At 41.4% G+C, this 27,333-nt stretch overlaps 1 protein-coding gene across 9 annotated transcripts in view; it reads right to left on the reverse strand.

Moving 5' to 3' along the window:
- The window catches only part of DLGAP1 (DLG associated protein 1), a 435,141-nt gene that overhangs the window by 77,868 nt on the left and 329,940 nt on the right, over positions 1-27,333 (reverse strand). For all 9 annotated transcript variants that reach the window (XM_076329901.1, XM_076329904.1, XM_076329905.1 and 6 more), the window contains 2 exons: positions 19,397-19,574; positions 16,686-16,926 (listed from right to left, as the gene is read on the reverse strand). In XM_076329901.1, the coding sequence (XP_076186016.1) occupies positions 16,686-16,926; positions 19,397-19,574 (419 nt within the window). The remainder of the gene's footprint in view (positions 1-16,685; positions 16,927-19,396; positions 19,575-27,333) is intronic.

A 27,333-nucleotide genomic window follows, 5' to 3' on the forward strand; every position in this document is an offset into this window, starting at 1 on the left:
CCTTGGCTATTTCTTCACAAAGTGGCTACTAATTCAGTACACAGGAAAACCAGTGCTCATCTGATCAGCAACTTTGTCATTCATGGGGTTTTCCTTCTTGTTCAATGTGCAGTCCCACCACAGATCTACTAAACACAGTTCACACTACATCCAAAAGACAGAATTACTATATTCTTGTTGGCTAACCTTTTCTTTCAGAAAAATTACTGTATTTTAAAAGCACCCTTCTGAGGAAAAGGGAGGTTAATTACTCCCATTTCAGAGATGAACAGTCAAATTTAAGATTACCTACAATTTTTAGTGCCCAGTCTGAGATGTTATCTAATTTTCCCGATTACATCACCTCTCCCCTACACGCAAGGGAGAGCTCCCTGTGACTTCAGTTCTCAGCACTTCCACAAATCAAGTCTGCATCTCCAGCCAGAGACCTATGAAACAAGGATCTCAAAGCAGGCAGACATGTCCCTGCCCACAGCAGGGGGGTTGGACTAGATGATCTTTAAAGGTCCCTTCCAACCCAAACCATTCTGTGATTCTGTGACATCTGCAGGAAATGACTCATTTAACATCACACAGGAGCTTTGTGTCGCAAGCGGGACAGAATCCAGCTCTCCAGGGCAGCTTTCCATGGGTTTAACTGGGAGAGCATTCTTTTTATTGCTGCAGTTCCCTGGTCTTATTTGGTACGCACCTTGCTTCTGCAACAAATGAACCTTGGCCTCAAAGGACAACAGCTTCAAAGTGTTCAACAGCCTTTTTTATTTCTATGCTGTCTTTTTTAATTTCTGTGATGTCTTGTTGAGTCACTTTGAGTTTTCTGTATTTTAAAAACGAACTACTTCAGGTTATAGCCTGGAAAAACTTATCTTTTTGAGTTTAAAAGCTTTTCTGGGTCTTTTTGGGCTCACTATGAGCAATAGGCTGAGGCTGATCTACCTCAAAACATCAACAGTCGTCTTGCCTTGACAGTCACCACCCTCCTAACTTTTAGTCCCAGGCTTACCACAGTGCCATTCTGGCTCCTCATCCATCTCAGAGTCAACAACAGTTTATAGGTATCCTATGAGGTGACTGCTTTGTCTTCCTAACATGTTGCTCTTGCAGCTCACCAAGAGAGTTTGCTTATGCAAAACCTTGGCCCTTGGTTTGAACATCTGCCTTCCAAGGTTTCAGGTGAAAATCTCAACATGGCTTTTTTCTTTAAACAAAGTACATAGGCATGGCGTGGTGGTTGAGAGGTTTTTTCTTCCTCAGCATGTGAAAATCTTCAGCTTTGGAAACAAAACCATCTTGTTGACTATGTTACGCATTATCTTTCTTTTTTAAAGATGACCATGGAAGACAGTAAATGTTTGCATTCTGCTTTAGTCTCTTCACTAGGAAGCAATGCTTGCTGCAAAATGACTTTAAGGGAACCAGGCATCCATATATTAAGTGAAGATATCTGGAAGAAATCATTAGCTATTTGCTTTATGTGATCCCCTTTGTTCCAACATGATATGCATAAGCAAAACCAGTTGTTCTCAGGTCTTGCAAAATTGATCTCCACCTGCCTCAATGGGAAAGGCCAGAGAGCTGCAGCACTGCTTGGTAGGGCTTACTGCTGGTGCTAATGAAGAACAATCACATCAGAGGAGGAAGCAGCCACATCTCATTTTGGTCACTGGTCTTTAGGAAAGCTATGACCCAGATTTGCAGTTACCTCCAAAAAAGTTCTCATTTATTCATTTTTAGTTTGAAATGGTCTTTTGTCAAAACCACAAGCATGTATACTTCAGGGGAATGTGAATTCAGACTGGAACTTTCTGCCTGGGAGCAATTTGTACCCTAAATTAGGGGTAGAAGCAATGGAATTGATCGATGCAAGTAATGTAAACAGGAAGATCCATGAAAAAATCCTTCAAGATTGAATAAAGCTGACAAACTAAAAATTAAGAAAACTGAGGCACAACAGCACCTTTCAAGAAAATAAGCATTGTTTAGTAATAAATTTGCAAACCTCTGCAATAGAAAGGGAACATTTCAAGTAGAGCACCTGTTGAAGTATTTTATTAGCCTTCCAAATCAAAAACATCATTTCACATTCTTTGTTTCCAGGATCAGATGTCAGTCTCCTTGGAAGCAGGAGGTGCAGCAGATTAATTCCCTCTGTTACGCTTTCAACAGTGCTTGCTAGTCGTTACTTTCCAAGCATGTCTTTCTGTTTTTCTAGATGTTGTGAGAACAGTTTTCATTTTTGCAAATGAAGGGAATGATGGTATCACGGCAGTTGCACCATTTCCAGAAAAGCGAAAGACAAAGGGCGTGCTGACGGGTTTCATGCTGTGCTGCAGTTCACACCCAGATGAACTTCACTCCTTGGAGCTGTCTGTCCTCAGCACTTGCTGCAGCTGTGAAATTCGGAGCTGCGCCTTGGCTGCTGCTAGCTACAGCATGGCACGGTCACACATCACAGCCCGTCAAGTACTCAGGCTATAAAGGAACTAGCGCTAAGCACACCTGCATGATTTTGTTGTGATTTCACAGATATCCTCAGCCGCTCAACTTGACATGAAATAATGAATTTACTTCTGATATCCTCCAAAGGATAATCTAGGATGTATTTATTTCAGGGCAAAATTCACTTTGGCTACGGAAACAGTGTTGCCTTCAGTGTTCAATAAGAATTTTTAACATTTCAGTTAGAATACATAAAATGAAAAAAGGGATTAGCTCATAACTTTTCAGATATTAGAACTAGGCTTAATTCATACTACTGCTGTTATTATCAACCTAATTTTTGTAAAGGGAATTGTATTTAGTTTAAACCTAGTTAACAGTTCTGCGTCTTGTGCTGGAGTAGATCCATACGGCCAATTCTGACCCATTAATGAGATGAGGGCTCCCTGAAGGCATCAAATGAGATAAATCAGCAAATGCATATGCAGTTATTAAAAAACTTGACCCTATGCCACACAGTCCATGCATCTGACTGAAATACAGGCCTTACTTTTGCCCATAGATTTTACATTTTTTAATCTGTAAGTTGAAAGAACACAATATACTGTAATTGTACTGTATTTGTAACAACTTGTTCAAAAAGAGATTTTTGTAAAAGAACAATCATGAAGTGGAATTGAGCCAGTCAGATTACTGGCAAAGCTTCCTGCTGAATATGATTAGATAAAGGGAAAACGGAGACTGGAGAAAATTGATCCTCTCAGCAGAATTTGCCATAATTATATGCAGGATGAGGAATTAGCTATTATTCTACTGTTAAATTCCTCAAGTGGCCAGAAGGAACACTCTTGCATAATCTGCTTTTTCGATCTAGTCTATGCAAAATGAAGATCCTGTTAAGAAAAACGGAGATGTGGCTGATCAGGTTCTATAAACCTGGTAATTTTTCTCCCTAAAGGTTAGACAGCGGAAGGATGTATTGGGATTGCCTTACCAGCACTTCTCCAATAGCCCACTAGCTTCTGTTTAACAGAAGTTTTCATTTCAGGAAGTAACATCATTGAATTTCACACACATTTCATACATCCCTGTCAAGTTGCAATGCAAAAAGCCTCTAAATCTCAAATGCTGTTCTTGTAAGACAACCACTTTGCAATGGTTTATTGCGAGCATGACCTGAACTCTGCCCTGTTGCAAGAGCAATCACATTATTGTGAATCAAATTCTGGTGTTTTTAGTAACAAAATAGGACTTCTCTGATTGCGAGCTTCTGTTTATGCGAGGAACTCATGGCCTGGAGTACAGCTTTCTCAATGCTACCTAATTCAAGTGGAGACAGTACTAACAAGATGAAATAATAATTCTGAGAAGATACAAATGACTCATTAACACAAACAGGGAACAGGCTATGTAGCCTAACGAGAAGGGGGGATTGCCCTTAATGTTACTGAGTGCAATGAAATAGCAACGAAATTGCGATAGGTTGGCATTGCTGGCCCGTGGGCTAACAGCTGAGCTAGCTAACAGAGGAACCGTGAGCACAGCTGTACGAGTGGAAAACTTGTCAGTGCTTCTCCTTTCCAAAAATCAGAAACTGTTACATAATTATTCAAATTAGCAACATGAAACAGAATCAAAGGAAAAGGAAACAAAAGCAAGAAGCTATGAAAAGGGACAGCTTGTCTGAAAGATAATTATATACAGTTAAAAAGAGTAAGAAAAAAAAGCACTGTGTTTAGTATGCATCTAGATTAGCAATGCTCCTTCCTTAAATGCAGCCTGCTCTGCTAATTCCCCCCACTTCTTTTATTATAGATGTTGCAAACATGATGATTTTATAGTTCATGACTGGGTGGGTGATCTTAGCTGCAATACCACTACAAGCCACCCATATACAACCTGCTGAAATGGCCTCACTGTAATTCTAACCGCTAAAATAATCACTAATTAAAACATCAAAAGGAAAAGAAGGAAAAAGAAAATCTGATTTACTAGCAGGGGCCCAGAAAAATCTCTCAAGTTGTCAGAGCTGTAACATTGTCATCTCCTTTTTGCTTCCTGCAGCCTCCCATGTAACCCATTCCCTTTCTTCAGCCAGGAATGACACTTGTCTCCTGGAGCTGCCCAGTTTGTCCAACAGCACATTTGACTGTGAATGCACAGAGTTCCCCTTCATGCCAACCAGAAGGGTGCAACTGGGAGAAACCAGAAAATTAACATATAGGCAAAATTGAGAGGAAATGACTGTTACAGCCATGAGTGATTAACATGTGTGTGCGCAGCAGCAGAGTTGCAGACCAGTAACATTATGACACAATAATGCATTTAGCAGACATAAAATATGACTTTAATGGATATAATTCCAGAGAAAGCAGCTGTATTCAAGAGGTGGAAGTTCAATTAAAGGCACTGCAACAACAAGAGCTCTAACTATCTATATGTCATAACCTATGGGCAAAGGGCATCTGGGACACTGTTTGGGAGTTCTTCCCTAGAAAAGCCTTTATTTATTCTGTACCTCCCACCGGACCAGGCGCAGCAAATACTTTTATGTCATATAATTTTTAGATATTCTAATTTGCATCTTTAAGATGGAGGCGGATTAGCAGCACGTCTTCAGAGTTTGTCTCAGAATATATAGTGATGCACTACTGGATGGTAGTCAATTTTTGTGAAAATGTCAATCGCGTAGTGTTGGTTCAAGAAAAAGTCTGTTGTTTGACTGTTTGCTGGAGGTATTGCTGGCTGACGAACTAAAAGACGTCCACATTTTTCATAGGCAGGAAAAGGTGAAAGATAAAAGTCTATGTGATAAAAATAAGTATGGAGACATCATTAGTTTTCTCCAAAGCAGTATTATAGAATGGTTGGAGAGCCATTATCTGTAAAAATCAGAATAAATGGCCTAGGAAAAATGGTGACTGAGATGAGTGTCATGAGGTCATCAGATACAGTTTACTAAGCAGCAGTTTTTATTGAGTCAGGGAGCTATCCCATTAGCTTCAGCTTGTCCCTAAACAAATCTACATTAACTAACCACTTCTGCCAAGCATGGCAAACAGCTCAGGCTTGATTATTGCAGGGAGTCATCAGGGACTGAGCCAGAGAAATCACAGTGTAAATACAAGTCTAGAAGAAGACATGCCAGTTGCCTTCAACATCAGCCAAATATTAAAATATGGATACAATGGAGACAGAATCGGAAATCTACAGTGAGAGTAAAGATGATTCAAAGTGCATGAAATTCAAAGTTCTTTACAAAAACACATTTTAAGCAGACAAACTGATAAGAATCAGCAAAGCAGCTGAAGTGAATAGTGGAAAGCTGACTGGCAGATGACCTGTGCATCGGCAGCACATGAAGCATTTGTAAGCCTCGTTCTACAAAATTATTTAATGACATTACCGCTTTTGCAATGTGAGCTTCTTTTCACTTAAGCGTATTTAAGAAGTGCAACACTTTCCTCCAATTTGATGAAAAACCATGACTTTGTGACTTACTGCACTTTGAGGAAGATGTATGTTAATTTGGATTTTGCAAAATTTCTACAAACTGCCCCAGTAGAAATATACCCACTTCTTCCTGATACGTTATCAAAAAGCAAACATGCACCAGTTTTATTTTACAAGTGGAATGTTTTTCATAACAATATGAATGAGCTAGATATTGCTGACAGCTTGAATTAATAATTTTCTTGGGCTTCTTTTTCTCTCCTAAGAAGCATAATGTCATGCTCCAATAACAATAACAGATTTTTCAGGAGAAAAAATTAGATATAAAAGATGATGCCAGATGATGCCAATGCAGCCAGTGCACTTCAGTATTGGAACCTCACAATGCCTCAAGCACCAAAGAAGTTAATATCACGTTGAAAGTGAGAAAAAGAAAAGTGGTTTTGAAACGGGAAGCCTAGACCAGGCAGGTATGCCTAATCCTGCACCCATGATTAATGTCACATGTCCCGAACTACTACAATGATGTTGTTCAATAACCACACTGTTTATTTTTGGAGATTAGTGATAGTAATTTGCAACATTTTGCAATTATACAGGTTCAGGCTTGGGATACAAAGACCTTCTTCCATGTGCTTCTGCATAGGCTTTGGCCAGAATGCCACCCTAAAAGAGTCCCTGACTCCTCTCCATGCGTGCTGGAGAGGCAGCCGGCTGAAGATGGAGTAAGGTTTCCTCCCCTCATCAGCAGTAGCTGGCAAAGTTAGTTTTTTGCCAGTTCTTCAAAGGTGACACAAAGGACATGCATGTACCAAACTTAATGTGTTGAGGAGGAGAAAACACAGATGGTTTGCAGGAAGTGCACGTGGTTGCAGTGCAAATAGAAATAATCTCTTTAATGGAGACATGCTAGTTTTGCAATGGGTGGTCTTTTTTTATCATCGTTTAGCACATGTATATGAACTATGGTGGCAGTGGTCAATTCACAATATGATGTTATGGACAACAGATGCAAGGCACCTGGGATTGCTCCATCTCATTCTGCTGAGCATGATCTCCTTGCTAATTGTGGGGGTGGAAAGATAGATACAGCCTCCCCTTCTGTCTCTTCCATTTATGAATGTGACAGAAACAATCTTGACATTGGGTATAAACCAGTTTTTCTTGTGCTGCAAATCTGTCTGCTACTACAGCATAGGGAAAGTGTAAATATTTACCTCACTGACATTTCCCAGGATCTCATCTTTTGTAGCAGCATAATGGAAAAAAAATGCAGCATTTGAAAAGACTGCCCAGAAATTATGTTTTGCAAACCACTTCTATATTATTCCCTAGGTTGCATGATTTAAGCTTTCAACAGAAAAAGGACTAGAAATGCTTACATTTGTAACTTCCAAAAAATATCATAAGCTGGATTCCAATAGATTCATGCTCCTGACCCAGACTCTTCTGGTTGTAAAGGCACCTGCAGTGAAATAGAGGAGCCAGATGTTTCTGTGACACTGGGCATATGGAAATTATGAGCTGATTCTACGATGCTGGCAGCTGAGGACACTCAGCACCTTTTATAATTAGACCCTCAATGAGCAAAGTTTGCAGGAAAAGAAAAATCTGTCTCACTTTTGCAGCTTAACAGACTGCTCTGATCTGCAGTACTGTACTTAAAATATTAAAAAGTGTATCTGCAAAACAGATGGGGGAAAGAGTTACCCTTCACTTGATGAAATTCCAACACTGCTGCTGTGGTCCCACAAATTCCCACAGCTATTTAAGCTTTCTATCCAGTGCCTATTCTTATCTGTCATGTTCATTATTTTCCATTCACTAGTTTTGCCAGCCTTTTGAACACAATAAAGGGATTCTGGACGCCATTAATTTGATGACCAACTCATATCCCTCTATATCTCCTGCCTGCAGGGGAACTGGAAACTCATCACAACCAGAATACATGTTCTAAAATAAGTGTCAAAAACTGGCTACACTGGGGAATCAAGCAGCATCAATAAAACATGCTAGACAGCACACCATCTCCACCTAGTCTACAGACCAAGTCATATGTGATGAAGGAATAAAGAGAAGACAAAGCATTTTGGAAAAACTCAGGCTAAAAGCTCTATGCATCTATTTCTCACCATCAACTATTCACACAGGGAAAGGTGTTACTGATTCTACATTTTGTTGAAATGAATGATTTTTTAAGTGCAGGACACATTTCTGTTTTATGAAACTATTCTGGACCCGCTCTGCTACTCAAAATCAGTTTCTTCCTTGTCCTTTTCCCTCCCCCTTTGTTACTTCTTCTCACCTTTTTTTCTTAACCATCAAACTCTTTGCCCTTCAATGAAAGGTATATTGAACTAGGAAAAAAAGTATAATATTAAGAGTAAAAACTGCTTTAACTCCTACTTATTTACAGATGCATGTTTTCTCCATTGGTGCCTGTCGCCTGTAGGGTGGGCTATTATATTTTAACAGACTAAAAAAACCCCACCGACATGCTTTCAGGCTCAGTACCCCTTCACCCTACAGCTATTACTCAACCATTCCACCCAAGCTCACAGGACATAAGACCAGTCTTTGTACTCAGCATGAGTCTTCTCAACTAACTTAGTTGTACATGCTCTCCATAAGGCAGATATGTATTTACATTCTCAGTAAGCATTGACAGAAACAGGAAAAGGCTCTCAGGACCGCAGCACATATTTGAAGTCCAGAAAGGGGGATGACTGGGAAGGTAAATCAGATTATGGGAGGGTGTTCTCATTCATAATGCCATGTGTAATCTGTGGAAGCACGCAACACCAGAACTGCTGTTGATGTGCTGCAGGCTGCAGAGTTGGCATAGGCAAAGACTGCCTCGCAGGTAGCCGATGGGAGGTTAAGCACAACTTCCCATTTACACAAAATGACACTCTACACTTTTGGGTGAACGTGATGCAGCTTTTTGGCTGTGGATAAAGTCCTAGAGGAAGATTTGGGAAGGGTGAATGTTGGTATTGGGAATCTTAACTAACGACTTCTTGCCCTTATTTGTATCCCTTTTTCTGAAAAGAGAATAAGCATTTTGGCCTTAGCTGTGCATTAATATCACTTTTAACATGATCTAACTTCCCCATAGCAACATCCCAAAGAGAGAAAGAGATGGTGTAAAGTGATACGTATAAGGAGAGAGACAGCTCTCTTGGAAGTACGTAACAAGACAATAACTGATTTCACCTAGATCAGAGCATGCGGCCTTGTGAACCACACTATCAGAGCTTCCAACACAGGCACAATACTTCCCCTCACCCCACCTCCATCTCTCTGAATACCTTCTTCCCCCGCTTCCTCCCTTTTTTTTTCTTTAAAGACGCAAATGGTAAAATGTCACATGAGAGTTCAGGGAACTATGTGAGATAAGACAGCGTAAGGCCAAGACACCAGGCCACAGCTATTTCTGTCACTTGGATGTAAATTACCCTTCACGCAAAATGGAAAGCGGCAGATTTTCTCAGGGCTTCCTGAGGCAGGCAGATTGGGGCTAGTCATTCATGGATAGGTTGGGGTTTATTCATAGCTGGTTTATTTTTGGTCTGCTAAGACCCTGTCTTTTTTTTGCCACAGTTGTACATCATTTTATTTGACTCTTAGCAAAGTTCAGGAGAAGAGAGTTAAAAGAAATTGAGAGCAAGGAATTTCAAAACAGAAATAGCCTGCTTTGTTTAAACAAAGAGTCTGCCAGCATTTATTTTGTTATACTATTACAACGTTCTGACTTCCATCTAAACCTTCTCAGAGGGATACAGATCTACATTTTACTTTAGCTAAAGACAGAATTAATCTGAAAAATCATTACAGCAAAAAGAACAGTTATCAAGCCACCATCGTCTTTGTGCAGAGACAAAAAGTAGGCGTCTTTCTCAACAGAACAATCAAGAGATCTGTCACAGTAGAGGGTTCCATGGTATTATTTATTGTTTTTTTTTTCTCCTCTGATAGCTTAGCTCAAATCCTTGATCAGAGCAACTAGGAATTGTTCTGCTCAGATGGCTTACTGCATTTTAAGTGGAATGCAATTTAGTACTCTCCCATCTGACCAAAGCCAAATTCAGTAAGGGAAAACAATTTCCAAAGACCAACACATCCATTTCCCCCTTGAGAGGCCAGACAAAGGTTGCAGCATTGGAACAGATTACCAGCATCTGCCCACAGTGTGCCTTTGATAAAAGGGACTGTTAGACTGTAATGGCAGCTAGACTGTCCCTCTTTGCAAAATAACATTAGGCATCTTCCAGATCCCAGTATCTGAGTTGCATTGTGCTTTGTTATTAAGCATTGTAAGAAGCAGTGCAGTAAGATCAGGGTAATAGCAAGAAATAAAAAGAGTCAATCACATCTCTGTGTATACTTCAGAGCTTCTGTATTCTTTTTTTAACGTACAGATTTCTTTGCTGCCACATTTCCTTTGGGTTTATCTGTGGTATTACTAAAGAAAAAAGGCAGCCTCTGTCTCAAAAAGTGGTTAATAATGTATGCACCCCATAGTCCACCATAGCTTCAAAGAGCCAATTACTGTTAGACTGTTGCATAAACACATACTTAGGAAGCATGAAAATGTGTAATTATTTACCGGATCCAGTACCTAATGCATCATATCTGAGCTCTGAAACGGGAATTACTGACATGATTAAATATAACAGCTCCAAAGGAATTGCTGTTGTACAAGAGGGGCCCTGCAGAGCTGTACTCATTAAACCCACTTACATATATATTTCTGTTAAAGATCTCCTTCTCTTGAAAAATCATGTTTTTTCCTGTTTCATTTGAGACTGTCAAATCTACAGGTCTGATGGCCATCCTATTCCTAGCATCAGAAAAGGCCCGCGGGGTCCTGCAGAGCAGCAGGCTGAGCAGCAGTCAGCAGCGTACCCTTGCGCTGCGGATGGCTGACTGCACGCCAGGCAGTCTTTGCCAAAGCACAGTTTGAGGGAGGTGTAGTGCTGGTGAGACCACATCTCGAGTCTGTGCCCTGTGTGGCACTCCCCAGCATGAGACACATGGACATTGACAGAGTTAGTGGGGCTGGAGTGTGAAGTACCCATTTTCAGCCTTGGAGATGTCCAAGTCGTTTGGACGACTGGAGAAGTCAACCGCACAAGTGCTATCTGAACAAAATAGCAGAGTAGTTCTGTGCTTCTGGAAATGTTTACAAAGTAAGACAACACATTCCTTCAAGACATTTTAAGATCACAGTTTTGAATGATTAAGACCTTTCTCATATTCTTACCTCACTACGAGCCTTAGCCCAAAAGTTTAGAAGCATATCAAGCAAATGAAGAGTAAGAATAGTAAGCAAAGATTGAATACCAAAGGGTACTACAAGTCTTTCATTTCCTGCATTTGAAACACATTTATAACTTTGGAGACCACTTTTAACTCCTCTAAGCTTTATGTTTTCAGAGGTGGAAAAAATAAATAGGCCATACCCTACAAAACAAAGTCCTTCTCTCACCCTTTCTCTTTAGGAAATTCTGAGCTTTCGCTGTGCCCTTATGCTCAGCAAGTCACCTCGAGCCTTACCTGAAACTGCAAGGACTGAGCACTCTCCTGAAGTGCTGCGAGGAGGGAAAGTGCACTTGTCATAAAGAAACCAAAATCACCAAGCTCCAGGGTGAATGTCACAGGTCATCTCTCTTTCCAGATCTGGGCAGTGTCTCAGATAGGACCAAACAGTTTAAATTCAATATTCATAATCACACAGAGAAAAGAGGCAGTACCAGGGAGGACGATGAAAAATTGATGTAATACATTCCACCATCTGACATCACTTAAATTGTGAACGAGCTGTAGCTACCAAGTATTCTTAAAGTAGGGGCCTGTGTAATAGTTATTCCAGTAACCCCTGTCTTTCAGGCCACAAAGTTCCATGTGTCTTCAGGACATACAGACTTTACAGCCAAAAGGTAAAATGGAATTTATCAAACTTATTTCAATTCCTGTTCTCAGTTGGCATAAAACTACACCACATGTAAACTGATGTGGAGCTTAACATTCATAAAGATGACTTCTGGGATAGACATGATGAAATTTGCTCCAGCTACAGTCAGATGCCTCTAAAATTGGAAACAGTGTTCTCCTCCAAGGTCAGCTCCTCATTAGTAAAGGAAAACATCTTTAAGCGCTGGTTTAAGCAATTTGATAGCGGATCCAAAGGCAGACTGCATTTCAGGATTACTCAAGGAAACAGAGGAAATGAACCATGTAAATTCTTTGTCAAACAGTTTTCTACACTCTTCAAATCTATTTTAAGGTTCAACATCTGCATGTAGGCCTTAACTTAGTTATATTTCTTCAGACCTTCTGCGGAAATATCTTAATTTTGGTACAGATCCAGAAACCAATTCCAGCTTCAACTGGAAATCAGATTTGAAATCCTAATTCCTTGTTTCTTTTTGGACAGAACAGTTTCTGAAAGGACAGCTCTGAGGAGTCCAAAAGCTGGCATACAGTCAGTTACAGCTTCCTTCTCCACAGGATTTGATTTTATTTTTGAATTCTGCCTGGCACAAGTCTATTTTTAAAGTTGTTTAGTTGTTTGCATTTTTCTTTCTTTTTTTTTTTAATTGGCTAGGCAGCCCCTTAGAGATTTTCCACAAAATACCAGATCCCTCTTGGTCAGATGTTCCAACGAACGGAAGGAAAACAGCTTGCTCAGCTGAAGCACCATAATTAGCATATACTGTGATAACTCTCAGTCCTTCTCTAACCTCCTGGCCACACAGCATGATTTCCTTGGGATTTTTGTTTGTTTTGCTTTTAAGCAGAAGTGTAATATTACTGAGAATCACCAGATGGCATTGCTGCAGATAACTTTGATATTCCTGTTTACCTGACTGTTAGATATTGAGAAAATACTTATTGCAATCTAGTGCAGAGTTTTTGCTGATGTTACTGCTCCAGCTCCATTACAGAGGCTTCATTTTCAAATTAAACATGTCCAATCTCAATTATATATTTGTATCCACATGTGCCAATGCCTGAGGCCCCACAATGTCATAAGATTTGTTTGCAGCGAAGGAACGTGCATGGCTGCACAGGCATGGTTTAGAAAAACAGACACAAGAAATGTGGGTGAAAGATGTTCTTTAGACTGCTTTAAAATTTCTTTGCTTCTTAATTACTGTATTCTTTAAGCTCATTTAAATGATTTACAGACTTTTAAAATTGTTAAAAGGCTACCTATTTAGTGACCTGAATCTATTGGCTGAAGAGTTTCAGCTACAATGGCTGCATCTGCAAATAACCTGGGATCAAATTATATCATAACTCACACCTCATTAAATTCCTCTGAAGAGACCAAATGACATGGGTGGTAATTTTTAGTGCAGGCTATGGTGTATAACATATGCCAGCACTTCAGAGCTGCTGTAGCTCCCAGCCCGCGCAGCCCCGCTCCCAGGGATCGCCCGGGCTCGTGCACGGTGCAGCTGCCTCCATGGGTCTGACCGATGCTGAGCAAGCAAATACGAGGGTGAACGGACCTTTTCAACTGCTTAGCTTTCAAGGCATGATGAAGTTGTGACGTGGCACTTATTTCCCAAATGTCTCTATTTCCATATAAAGTGGTAAGGTCGTACTTTCTCTTCTTCATTTCAAAATCCTTCATTTAAAAACAAGGATAAAAATTCATTTCACATGCAAGACTGCCTCACGAACAAAGTACTCACCTCCCAGATATACGCAGAAACTTCACTTTGGTGAGGTTAGGATTTTTTTTTCCCCACTCACAGTATAACATTTCATCCTGTTGATGACAACAGGTTTGTGCCTACAGTCCCATTTTCACACTCGGGCTCGGTTTCAGCCAGATGCAGCCACCCCGCAGCATTGCCGTGATAGCACTAAGACCAGCGCAGGCTGCAGAGGCCACCAGTTGGGCAGTGACCTGCAGCTGAGCTCTATGCCACAGCTAGAGCATTAGCACTGGATTTATAGTTAGATTGAGCACATCCTCAGGAACTGAACAGCTACGCCAGTAGCGATGTATTCCTAATTTCAGAACTAAACCTCCAACACTATGTGGTAAAAGGAAATTAAAACCTGAGGCTGCAACCACTGTAGCATAGGCTAACAGGCAGAGAAGTAAGTGTGATTTTTGTCCATAGTGCTTGCTTAATATTTTTTTCCAGATGCCCTGGAAAGCTGTGGGTCATTGCTCTGCAGGAGTAATTTTGAATCCAGTGGACAGGCAGCTCTCTTGTCCTTTCCATCATCATCAAGTTGGCATTCTCCTCAGCTTCCAGCAGTCAAAGAAATTCCCAATATCAGTGTATGATCACAACTTTGTGCATTAGCGAATGAAAAGCCAGATCCCTCAAGGAATTGCTAACGTTGATGAAAGGAGCCTTGCTTGGTTGAATGGGCAGAGGTGTTTTTGGGGCAGGAGGGCAGCTCTCTCATTTGGGGATGTTAAATCCGTAGTTTATGTCTTCCACAAAAGCATTTGAAACATCACCTCAGTGGAGAGAAGTCTGAGATACTGTTCCCCTTTCCTCACATCTGTCTAGCTGTTGTGCTATTTCCCATTTTATTGAAGCAGATATTAATAGAAACCATCAATGATATCTTTCATGTTATTTCTATTCTGTGAGCCAGCCACAGGCAACAGCAAGGTAGTCAATACCATTGGATGGAATTAATTCAGCTCTAATCCCCATTAAATGGATAGTGGTATGTAAGTCAGGTAGTAAAATAGACAAGTTGTCTGAAATGCTACCAGTGCAAGGGATGGGCCCTTGGGAGCCCAAGAATTAAAAAATGAGAAAGATAACTCAGTAAAATTCCCACAGCAGAAAATGGATACCTACAGCAGTTTTTAAATGCTTCTATGGATGCCCAAAGAGAGGGCTGCAAATCATTCCCCTCCCTGCATTTTAAGGGGCTGACTACAGAAGCAGTAACCCAAGACAGACACACTGGATTACATTTTTCAATAACATAGCTTTGTTCATATGATTTTTTAATAAAGCCAGCTACCCAGAGAAGAGACCAGGCCTCTGTTTGTGGTTGTACTACAAAAAAGGAGCATAAACAAGAGACAGTTTACAATAATGATTTTCCTCTTCTGGGTTTTCCAGTATTTTTGGCTGATACATACAGCCAACCTTCTCCATTTATACACCATCATCCCCAAACACAGGCACCATTTTTCTAAATGACAGAAACAACCTCTTATATAAAGATAATTAAAAAATAGTTATTCTCTTCTGGATTAACGATTACAGTTATTTTTTATAAAGGAATAGTGTTAACAAAGCCATTCTCAAAGAACTGAAAAACTACTCTGGGATACCCAAGGTGATCTAGTAAAGGCAAATGCACACTGAAAACCCCCTGAAAACTCCCATCTTCAGCTTTTGCCTCAGAATACATTTGACACAAGCCAATACTGTACACATACCTTATGATTATCCTGTCTTTGTGGTGTGGTGCAAACCCTGCATGCATGCAAGAACTACTTTTATAGCAGAAATGTTGTCACGTGAATACTATTTCTTAAGGCTTAGTGATTTAGATGAGAACTGCTCTGCAGCAATTGTTAAAAACGCTTTGATGTTTGTGATGTACTGCCAATGTATTTCCAACAGTACTTAAACTTGTTACTTTTAGAATAATCATGAATTAAGCCAAACATTTTTGGTAAAAGGATTGAAAGTGTCCTTTGATGACATAAACCAATTGACAAGTGGCTTTAAAAAAGACTGGAGTGAGAGATAAGAAACTTACAAGGTATAAACAACTGCACCTGTGAGATAACACACAAAAAGGCAAAAGTTTAAAGTACAGAAAACAGAAATTAAAGAACTGGGAAAAGAGATAGTAGGTACAGTGAAATACTTATAATAGTCAATATTAGTCATGAATATGAATAGTACATGAATAGTAAATGAAGCTTGTGTAAAGCAGTGGAACAGATGCAGAGAAGTCAAAAGAAAGAGGGCTCTCTCATCCTCCCACGGGGTAGAGCACACACACGTAATGGTTCCTGCCTCTTGCTTTCCTGAATGAGAGAGGCAGATTTTGATTTTGGTTTCTGACTTGCTTTTTCTTTCCCTTAAGCACTAATTTTGGTTACAGAATCTGGAATTCATTATTTCCAAAAGAAAAGCAACCTCAAACGTTTAAAGGAAGTTTTGTAAGTCACACATTTAGACAGAAACATCTCTCTCTTGCAAGGCTTGAATAGTTTGAACTGCAGAAGGAATAACAGCAGGATGTGAACATGCATGTTTTGCCCTGCAGACCTCTTCTTCCCTTCTCCATTCCCACCTCTGAGATATGGCCTAGAGAGCTGTAACAGTCTCTCAGAGCCATTAAACAACACATCCAATAACTTGTAACTTTTAGAAAAGACAAAGATCACCTCATTTTTGTAGAAAAACTCAGCAGAGGGGCCCTCCTCTGCTGGTAAGAGCCAGCAGAGCTGCTAACCCAGAGCCTTCTTGTTCAGCCTTGCCAAATTGTGATCGCTCTTTTGGGGAAGAGAGTGAGAGGAGACATGACCTTGGACTTCCCTTCTATGTGCTTTTAGCCCAGAATAAACTAGCTTGGACGTAGGAGGCACCACAACTGCATCAGCCTTGATCTGTGCATAGTTTTAGGCTGATTAGTCTGTCCAGCTCCCTAGTGAAACGCAGACTCTCTTATGGACTTGGTGTCTGGCAGAGAAGAGCTCATCGTTGATCTGATGGAGCTGCACAGAAAGGTACCTTCCCTTTCCACCACCCCTCTGGGTTTCCCTTTTTGTTACTCACCAGTACTGCTCTGGATGGTCCTCACCGTGGTGGTTGTACGTGGGGGAGATGAGGACCGCAGTGATATGCACTCGTCATCCTGGGAGCAGCCCTTCTCAATGGCTCTGACGTAGCTGTGGCTCCTCATGCGGAAGCAGCCTGGCATGGGCAGATCCAGCGCCTCCACCGCCTGAGACTCGAGTTCACTGAACACCGACTCGCAGACGGATTCGAACTGACCGTTCACCTCCATCTCACTCACCTGCAGGCAAAGACCGGGCAGGTTCAGTATGTCCCATACACCAGCCTACCCGGTACAAACACTCACAAGCTACAGTAGCACAATGGCTAACATCTGTTAGAAGATCCCTTCGCACATGAAGAACAGGTGAATGGCACATAAACATGTCCCATTTTACAAAGAAACAACTGTTAGGGGGAAAAAATAACGTACAAAAAGGGGAGACAGAGTAAAGCAGAGATTCAGCAGAGTTTAGGCTCTTGGTTCCTGCCAAGACTGGTGGGAAGCTGGGAGTCCTCATAGCAGCATCTGGTTTATCTCACCCTGGGCCCACAGCGGAGGTTGAACCTCTGGCCATTATGACCATTACACTGAAAAACAAAAATCACTCTTTCATTGGGGGGTGAGGAAAAAAAAAAGGTCAGCTTAAACCCGGTACACAATCAGTGCAACCCACAGGCAATCACAGTGATAAACCTGACAGATTGGGAAGCTCGAGGGTCGAAGTGGTAACAAACAGTTGGGAAGGGGAGGCTGATAAGGGAACCAGCTTTGTTGCAGGGGAAAAATGTTTGCATAACTACATCTCTGGACTGACTCCTTTGGCTGAGAGCGAGAGATGCAAAGGAATCCTTAGACCCTTGTTGGAGCAGACACTAGGTGGTGACAAAGACTTACGCTCATGCAGTTAAAGGACATTCAAAAGCATAAGGCCTTGCTGCAGGTATTACAAACCTGGAAACCATTTACTTCGGCTTAATTAGTAGATGCTCATGTTTCTAAACTGAGAATAGAGCCCTGAGCTGGCATTAAAGCATGATAATTATCACTGTAGGAAACATGCACATGGAAACCAACACTTGAGGATTTTGTTAGTTTTCAAGCATGCAAAAGGCCCAGATTGCAAGAGAAGATAAGACTGTGTTAGGGTGGTGGAAAAAAAACATTAGAAATTCTTTTCCAGGATGAATTTTACCAAGGAAAACATTATGCCGAGTACTTGTACACATAAATGAAAAGGGAAATCTCAAAGAGTAGAGCATATTTTTTCAAAGGGAAACTGCTTAAAAGAGCACAGAAGAGGCGTGGATAGTACATCACAAATAACAATCCTACAATGGTGGAGAATAGCCTTATCCCCAAATATATATCTCTGAATTAATGCTTTTTTAAAAAAAACCCAGCTTCTTCATATTGGCAGATAACACTCATTCTTTGGCAGACAGCTTTGTATAAGTGTTAGGTGTCCAGCTAAGTAAGTAACCTAACCTAATGTTCATATAGTTACCTCTGAGACCTGAATTTCAGTGCTGTTTCCTCCTAGGTACATCCCGACCCTCTTTCTAGAGCATCAGCCCGTACCCTATGCAAAGTGCCTCACTATAAAATACACAGGTGAATACTCTAACGTTGCAATGCCCAAATATAGAATACCGCAGAAATTCAAACTACAGCTCCATTCTGAACAGCACATATATGTTATATGCCACAGCTGAAGTCCTGGAATCAATGATGTCACACGCTTTTTTTGACATTGCAATGACCTGACATGCCAATAATAAGGGGCCAGTATCTGGCACCATAAATCCTGCCCTGCTGCACTTCTGGACTAGTGTAAGAAAATTCTTTTATCCAAGTGATTTATCCAAATGATGCACTTAAGCAAACAAGCCAAAAATCATACCAAGGAGCTACAGGATTTAGCAGATGAACTACTGGCCCACTGCCCTTGTGGAGTGCTGGCACTTTTGCATTTCTTTCAGATCTGTCCCTGACCAATTCAACTGTACAAGCATGTTGTATGCAAGGACAGGCTATTTTATGATGCTAAAACTCATAAACTGAATGTGTCACAGCAGCCTTTATTTTTTTTCTAGCCTAGAATGAGCATGAACAGATCTTACAGAATTTCAGGGCAATAATACCTTTGCACTGCGATGTTTGTACTATATAGGTGAAAAGTTCAGAGGTGCATGAGGTTAAGAATGTATACAATAGCATAAAGAAAGCTTTAAAAATTCTAATAAAATACTAATAATATTGTGAAATACAAAATACTACGGACTTAATTTACTTTAGCATCTCAGTCAGCATGTGAACGTGTGGTTTTTTTTTTTTGAGGCATTTCAGAAAATTTGATTTCAGTTACTAAGCACAAGATCCTTAAGAGAACTCTGTTTAAAGACACTGTTGATGAGCACCTGCTTTTGGAAAAGAAAAAAAAAAAAATTAGACTGCTCCTTCCAATGAATTGCATGTTGTGCCACTCATGCATTTGCAAAGGGTAGGTTATGGCATTATCAAATGTTACTCTCTCAAAAACAAGACTGTGTGAAAACATTTCTGTTTTCTTAAAAACGTTTTGAAAATGTGTGGCATGCAACAGACTGATTCCACTTAAAGCAAAATCAAGTTTCTTCTATTGCAAGGGCTCAGCCGGTGTCCAGCATGGTGGATGCCCTCCGGGCTGCTGCGGGTGCGTGTCACCCACCTGGCTGATGGTGCTCATGGCTCTCATGTAGCTCTCATTGCGGGAGCGGAACTTGGGGGACGTCAGCAGCCCTGCGGGGTCCAGGCTGTCCAGGCTCCTGTTGATAGAGACTTCGCTCACTGCCCTCAGGTAACTGTGGCTCCGGATCTGAAGCTTTGGCGAGTGTTCGCTGGATATCCTGGGAGGTTTGGGAAAAAAGAAAAAAAGAAAAAAAAAAAATATAAATATTTCACCATCTAAATGGCCTCACCAGGAGCGGGGTAAAGAAGGGAGAGGCCCAATAGTAAGATTGGCTGCATGATCCTAAACACATCAGCCGAACATCCACTTCTTGAAATGCAGTTTGTAGGAACTGTGAGGGCTCTATTCCTCTAAAGGGTTGTTCCTCTCTGAAAACCTGGTGCTGATCAGACCTGCTGGCACTGTGACTCTGACACCCACATATGTACCCGTGTAATGGGTCTGCTTCTCATGGAGCTTTCAAGGGTGTAGGGGCAAATAGCGTAGGCAGATCATACACAACATGCAAATGCACTCATAGTACATCTTAAGCTGGGAAATCGTTCCAAGAACTTGGGGCACCTGGTAAAGTTTGATGTGCTTTAAATTTTATTTTATTCCTGGCTTAAGCTGAAAGTTGAGAAAATGTAGGCTAGGGAAGTAGCTTTACGTGACTTGATGTCAAATTAGAAGTTTAAAAGTCATAGTCTGAAGTCATAACGTTCCCCAGCTTTCCAATACCAGTGACAGATGAGATGCACAAGTAGTCAGAAACGAACGAAAAAACCCTCATGGGTAATGTGCACAAACTGCAGTTCTCCTGCCGTATGTGCTTAGAGTCAACTAGCAAAGGTTATAATGTGTAGCTACAATCCTCCACCTGCGAAACATTTTATCCTCTGAAAATGCTGGCTAAGTGCTGTCTTCACAATCTGAGGTATCCTATAAAGATGTGAGTCACAGAAAGTGATCCAGATCATGCCTCTTGTGCAATACAATTAATTTGGGGGATATTTCTTTTAAAATAATTAATCAATGGATAAAGTATTGAAAGGGTGATTCTTCAGTATTTTTATTGGAATATCTTTAATATTCTCCAAGTAGTACGAAGTAAACAAATTAAAATATTAACTAAATTTTCCATTTTAAAATGTAAATCTCACATGGATGTTTGCAGGTATATGAAAGAAAAATCTGTAACCTAATATCAGGCTTAATCTTGGTCCCCTAGTCTTTAGAAATACATACACAGCTGACCTGAAAGAAGAGAATCCATTTTATGTCTAATTCCTCGAGCATTTGCAGATATTTTGTATTCAAGTAGCTCACGATGGTAATTAGTATGAGCAATTTCCCAGTGGCATGCACAATTCTGGTAATTGTCAACGTATTTTAGGAGGACAATTCCATTGTGTAATCGCACACCTAAGTAGTTCAGAAACTGGGTCTGTTTCTGAATGGTACAATACCGTAATGAAATCTAGGTCACCTCTAAACCACTGTATTCTCTGGCTGCTAATTACCTGACTAATAAATATATGTAAACTTATGCTAATTACTCAATATTCCTGTCACAAGATGAAGATAAAGACTTTGCTTGCCGTTTTCACTGTACGTATAGTGCAACACTCACAGCAGCCATATTCATACGCTCTGACTCCTTACGCCATTTGATTCCACATGACAAAAGTAGAAAGTTTTTTAGACATCATAATTAGTGGTGTTCCAAACTCAAAAGAAGGAAGAGAAAATGATGAAAAAGTGACCGTTACTAGCGCTTAGCTACAACATTTTGATAACTAACACTAACCATGGAACTCTTGGAAAAAAAATTCTTGTCTGTTATTTGATAAAAAATAAAGAAATAAAAACCTAAAAAAGATAAAATAGAATGAATAATTCAACGGACAATTTATCAGATGCATGCGAGCCACTTCACCACCCTGCAGATCTGTAAACTGATGAGCATTGCCTGAAATTTCTTAAATTAATTCAAAATGTATTTTATGAATATGTTGTGAACAATTTGCTGCTGATATGTGACATGCAAAACTCAAATATGCTTGATTAGCTGCCAGATAGTCAAACACGTCACCTGGGGCTGTCGCTGTTCACTGATTAGCTGAGCTCACAAGAAGACTGCAGCACATCACCAAATTCAGTGCACAGATATTGCCAGACAGAAATTTGCATGTGCTGAGGCAGGTGCCCTTTAAAGATTGGAACCAGTATGACAAGATGCAGGTACCCATAGCAGCAAGATTTTGCTGTGGCAGCCAGAGTACAGATCAGATGCTCCAGGTGTCATGGACAGCCACCACAAAAGGTATAGAAATTAATTTTCTGTATGCATTAGTGTTGCATAACAATGTTTTCCCAACTCTGCTTGAAACAAGGGCATCCATCCGTGAGAGTAAATGTTTCCCTGTTGTTTCAGATGTGGGTGGTCAGCACAGCTGCCTTCCTTTTCTGACTAGCTTTGTTCCTGACTATACGACTGGCCAGTTTGGCACATATCTAGAACCGTATTTTACAGGTGGCCACTTATCTTAGCCTGCACATACCTCCCATCTGTTGAATAAAAGAGACTAGGATATTGGCAGCTGTTGGAGGAGGTGGCCCCTTGCTTGCTGATTGCTACAATCACTGTTTCACTCGATGTAGGGATGGAGGAAAAAAAAAGGATTTAAAGCATAGACAAAGAAACATCACAAGGTTTGCATTTATAATGATTACTACTGCTTTTACAGCTGTGTAATAAATTGTCACTATATTCTACAGCACATTTTAATGAACAGCTGAAATGCCACTGGAAATTTTGAAAACATTCCATTTAGGAATAAATCTGGCTATGTATAACAGGGGAATATCTGAATGTCTAATTTATTTTCTCAGAGTTACTATTACCAGTAACCTGTAAATGAAAATATTCTTTTCTTCCTTAAGAGTTCAACTCCATCTTCTATTTATCCTGCATTACCTGAACTTCTGTTTGTGCCATCATAATTTCCACAACTAAGTACGACAGACAAGGGACTGAGATTTTGGGACAGCTCTTTGGCCAATAAAAAATGGCCTGTTAGCTCCACTCACTGCATTGGATGTATTAATTGGCAGAAGGAGGATATGAATCATTAAAGATCTTGAATGAGCTCCTCAAGCATGCCACATCATTTCTGTGCTGCAGTGCCTGCCGGTGTGACATGGGACAAGCACTGAAGGGTAGTCCTGAACTCAGTGCCAGAGCCCTTTCAGAGGGGCTTATACACAGCTCATCCTTACTGCTATGGTAAAAGAGAGATTTCGCCTGGCAGGCTTCTAGTCCCTTGTGGATACACAATGGGATGATCTTGGTTGAAGCAGCATTCAGGGACCCTGCAGTGGGCATGGGGAGCCAGGCGTGCTTTGGGGCTGGGCTACCCCTAAGGCAACATGCTGCGTTCACAGGTGGCAGGTCCCCAAACTGGCTGCACCATCCTTTTCCCCCATATTGCTGCCCTTGCCCCAGGCCTCACCCCAGAGGATGGGAGCACAGCTACAACAGCAACATGTCGATAGCGCATGGGGCAGGAGAAGTAGCACTGCTAGACGTGCTTCCCAAGAACCACAGCAAGAGACACCAGGAGAAGATGAGTGCTTTGGGTTTCTGCCACTCTGCTGGCTGCCGTTGCGCGTGTCCCAAGGGGATCGACCAGAAGAGGAGCCAGCCCTGTGCTGAGGTATGTGGAAACAGAGTCTGCCAGCTCCCGGTGGAGAAATAAAGCTCCCCTGGGTAAAGGAAGGCAAGTGCCTCTGATCCAAGCTGTGCCTCAGGGAAGATTTAGGTACCCTGCCTGTGAGGGCAAAACGCTGCTGAAAGCCCGTGAGAGGTTCTGAGAGGCAGGAGGGCGTTCATTTAAGCAGAAAACGCATTTTAGCGAAGTATCTAAAACAGAAGATCGTGTAGGAGTGTAAAGGAAATCTTTAAGCTACCTTTGCATACCGCCTTTTGGTTTCTGCTCTGTACATTTCAGACATACCAAGGCTGATTCTCCTGTTTTCATTCAAATACAGAAATGAAAAGATTTAAAATGCGCACACCTCATCACCCCTACCACTGTTGCAACATGCTTGTTAATAAATACTTCTAACCAACTGTTACAGATGTGTTTGTATTTACACAGTCTTAGTTCAGATGGAAACACATTTTGGTCCCTAATTTGCTTAATCAGCATAGGTAAGCATGGGAGGAGCTAGGCTTAGCTGATTTACTCTGGTTTGTACAGGGAAATCTGAGACAGAGGCAGGAAATAGTCTTAGCCTAGTGCCCCACTTAGATGATGGTCCAGGATGAATGAAGGGGGAAGGAAAGCTATACACTATCTTTACATACTGCCTTGTCATTTCTGACTTGTATACGCTGGCCATAATTTAGTTCACTCAAATATGTATTAAAGGGTTTAAAACACAGTCTTAGCAGATCAAAAGTCAAATAGCTTTGAATATATTCCTGGAAGAGTTCCTTTCCCTTCAAAATGGCTTTCAAATGCCAAAGAGAAGGTAGACAACAGGAATTTACAAGAACAGGCAAGTTTAGTTTCAAATACTTCCTTCAAATTTAGGAAAGCACAATGTACTCTGTCGTATATGTGGTCTTTATGAAAAACACTTTCATTCATTACATTTCATTTCTGAATGAAAAAAAGGAGAGACAAGACTGACTATGGCTGCTTTCTTTCCCCTTTAGGCCAGACACAATATAAAAAAGTGTTACAATGAAAAATATTCCTAAGACTGTATTATCTTCTGCAAGTTCAGCATTCAGATTCATAGCACAAAGAGCAGTGTTGTGCCAGATGGGTACTGTGCTATGCCAACAGAAAATGACAGTGCAGAATAAAGTGAAAGTCCAGAAACATGTCCTGAATGCTTCTGTAAGCCAGAAGAGGAGCGTGCTAAAATTTGCCTTCAAACAAACAGAAAGCCCCCAGCAACACACCACACACAACCCAAAACCAAGAAAAAATTAACCTCAAAACCACCACTATTGCTAAATATCCCAGCTCTCATTTTTGTAGCCTACAACGGACAGCTTAGTTCCCCAGGGCTTAGTTATCCTAGGCTGAATGCCCCACCTCTGGTGTGGCTGATGGGCACATCCAACGTACCTTTCTGTGCTTAATTTTATTTGCACTTTAGTGTTGCTAGATTGTAGAATAATCCAGTGCAGTCTGACACAAGGCAAACACTGAAAGACATCAGGGAGGAACATGTACAGAACAAAGTAATTCAAGTGCATCTGTCTGATCCCAGTCATGAAACGGGTCACCAGGCTGGGGTAATTCGATCATGTTGGCACCTATGTTCTGCTGCTTTTTCAGTGCAGCAAACACAAATCTGTCATGCTACCGATGGAGACAAGGGCAGCACATAAACCGTTTTGAGCATTCCTCCCCCTCACCAGGGATTTTTCCGGGTTTTGAAGATCTCCTTTTCTGTTTTTGTTTATAATCAAGTGAACCTCCTCATGGGGATTTCCTACCTTGAAGCTAAAAAAAAATAATAAAACCTCTCTTCAAGTCCTTAGTGTATTGCTAAAAAGCCAAGTGTGAGAAAGAAAACTCTAAAACTTGGAGACAACAGAAAAAGCTCATCTGCTGAAGAACAATTCAATGTTATCAGCACAAAATTGGCATCTGCTTCCTTTTGCACTATAAAAGATTCCACTGATCAGACTACAAATTGTCCTCACTGCATGGACCAGCCAACACATATCACAAAGCCGCGTGGGACATGCCAGTGTCACAGAGCTTGTCACAGGGTGAGAAGAGGCAGAAATTGCGGTATGGTGTATTTGTCTCTGCCTGATTTTACAGATTCTGGTAGGGCTGCAGAGGAAAGCTCTTAAAAAAAAATAAATCCAGAAGTCCACACAGTTTGGTGTCGCGCAGCTCTCTAACGTGTCTATCTCCAGCTGTTGTGGGTTTTTTGAGTAAGCACATGGTGTCCTGCCAGAGAGCTCCTGTTTGTTTGATAGAGGGCAGCAGGAACTGGATCAGCATTTTTTAGTAGCAAATGTACTAAAAAGCCCAGTCCCTTTTAAAAGTCTCCATGTCTGGCTACTGCCAGCTTCAGAATCAGCCACGAAACCATTTCTTTGTGATTTTATTACAAACCTGCTTCCCTCTCAAAGGACATGGAATCGTTGCGTGGTTTTATTTCTTTTTGGGGTGTGGGGGTGCTGAGGTTGTATGACCATGTTTCAAGAGCATCTTTAGCCCTTAGTAAGTGTTAAAATGTTAGCAAACAAAGCTGACTACTGCATAAAAATTCACATGTACACTAAACCAAAGCTTCCCCTTTATTTCAAAGATCCTCTCAGGTGCTGTGTAAAATAAAAAAAAAAAAAAGCTGATGAATGGAAGGAACCTTTCCTTTGCAATTGACATGCTGTATCTTCTCCCTGCTTTCTAGACACGGCGAAAGAACAGAGCACAGCACGGAAGAGGCACATAATGCCATATGCAATTGAGTTGGTAAGAGAAGCAGATGGAAGATGATGCAGACAGACATTATACAATTCTCTTTAATCAGAAATCTGGTCTAGATGCTGGTGCTGATTCCCATGTGGGGGTGTGTGTGGGGGGAATAGTTGTGAGCGCTCTTCTGTTCCACCCTGGAGAGTGAAAAGAGATGCTGAAGCGTAGAAACAGTTCAACCCAGATGAACCAGCTCAACCCAGTAATGCCAGGGTAAGCCATTTCTGTACAACAACACACAATTTTGTTTACACTAGAAAAGAAATGCATCCTCTCTTGTCACACCTAGCAGGGTAAGATGTAACATCGTTGATAGCGCCCAGCTTGAGAAGAGTAGCTTTCCTCTCAGAAGACCCTCCAAGGAAAGTTGTGGGCCTTCATGTCCCCTATTGCCAATCTTACTGAATACATGCTTAAAAGGGTTTTTGGAGATTCTTGCTTGAGAAAAAGATGTCTGAACCTAGACCAAACATGTGACACAAGGCTCTTGCCTTTTTCAGCACAAGCCTCCTTTGGGCTGGCACTAATGATCCCAGGAACAAGTGCTGCTCACCAACAGACAGATAAAGTTATCTAAGCTGGAGAAGTTCTTGCCTTGTATCAGGTATAGCACTAAGAACAAACACTGCTGGAGGGCCTGAGTAGGTCAGCCATGCCTGCAGCCCTGCCTGGAGCCCTTTGGCCCATGTTGGGGTGAGGATGAATCCTGTGGTGCTCTCCCTATTAAAACCCTCCACCACTGCTTTGATGAACTCTCTCTTTGCCGGCACAAATGTCAAACCCTCCTTCCTGCAGAAGGCGCTCCTTCAGCTCCCCTCGGCAAGGCCAGGCTCACTCACCTGATCCCACATCATGTTACGCTCTTGGTTACTTCAGTGGTTAGCAACCTGCTACACCACTTAGACACACACAAGTCTATGGGGCCAGATGGGATCCACCCAAGGGTACTGAGGGAGCTGGCAGAAGTGCTCACCAAACCACTTTCCACCATTTATCAGCAGTCCTGGTTAACCGGGGAGGTCCCAGTTGACTGGAGGTTAGCAAATGTGATGCCCATCTACAAGAAAGGCCGGAAGGAGGATCCGGGGAACTAGAGGCCTGTCAGTCTGACCTTGGTGCTGGGGAAGGTTATGGAGCAGATCATCTTGAGTGCCATCACACGGCATGTACAGGACAACCAGGTTATCAGGCCCAGTCAGCATGGGTTTATGAAAGGCAGGTCCTGCTTGACCAATCTGATCTCCTTCTATGGCAAGGTGACCTGCTTAGTGGATGAGGGAAAGGCTGTGGATGTTGTCTACCTAGACGACTTTAGTAAAGCCTTTGACACCATTTCCTACAGCATTCTCCTGGAGAAACTGGCTGCTCATGGCTTGGATGGGCGTACTCCTCGCTGGGTAAAAAACTGGCTGAATGGCT

Source organism: Aptenodytes patagonicus, chromosome 2, assembly GCF_965638725.1.
Source record: "Aptenodytes patagonicus chromosome 2, bAptPat1.pri.cur, whole genome shotgun sequence".
Taxonomy (NCBI): domain Eukaryota; kingdom Metazoa; phylum Chordata; class Aves; order Sphenisciformes; family Spheniscidae; genus Aptenodytes; species Aptenodytes patagonicus.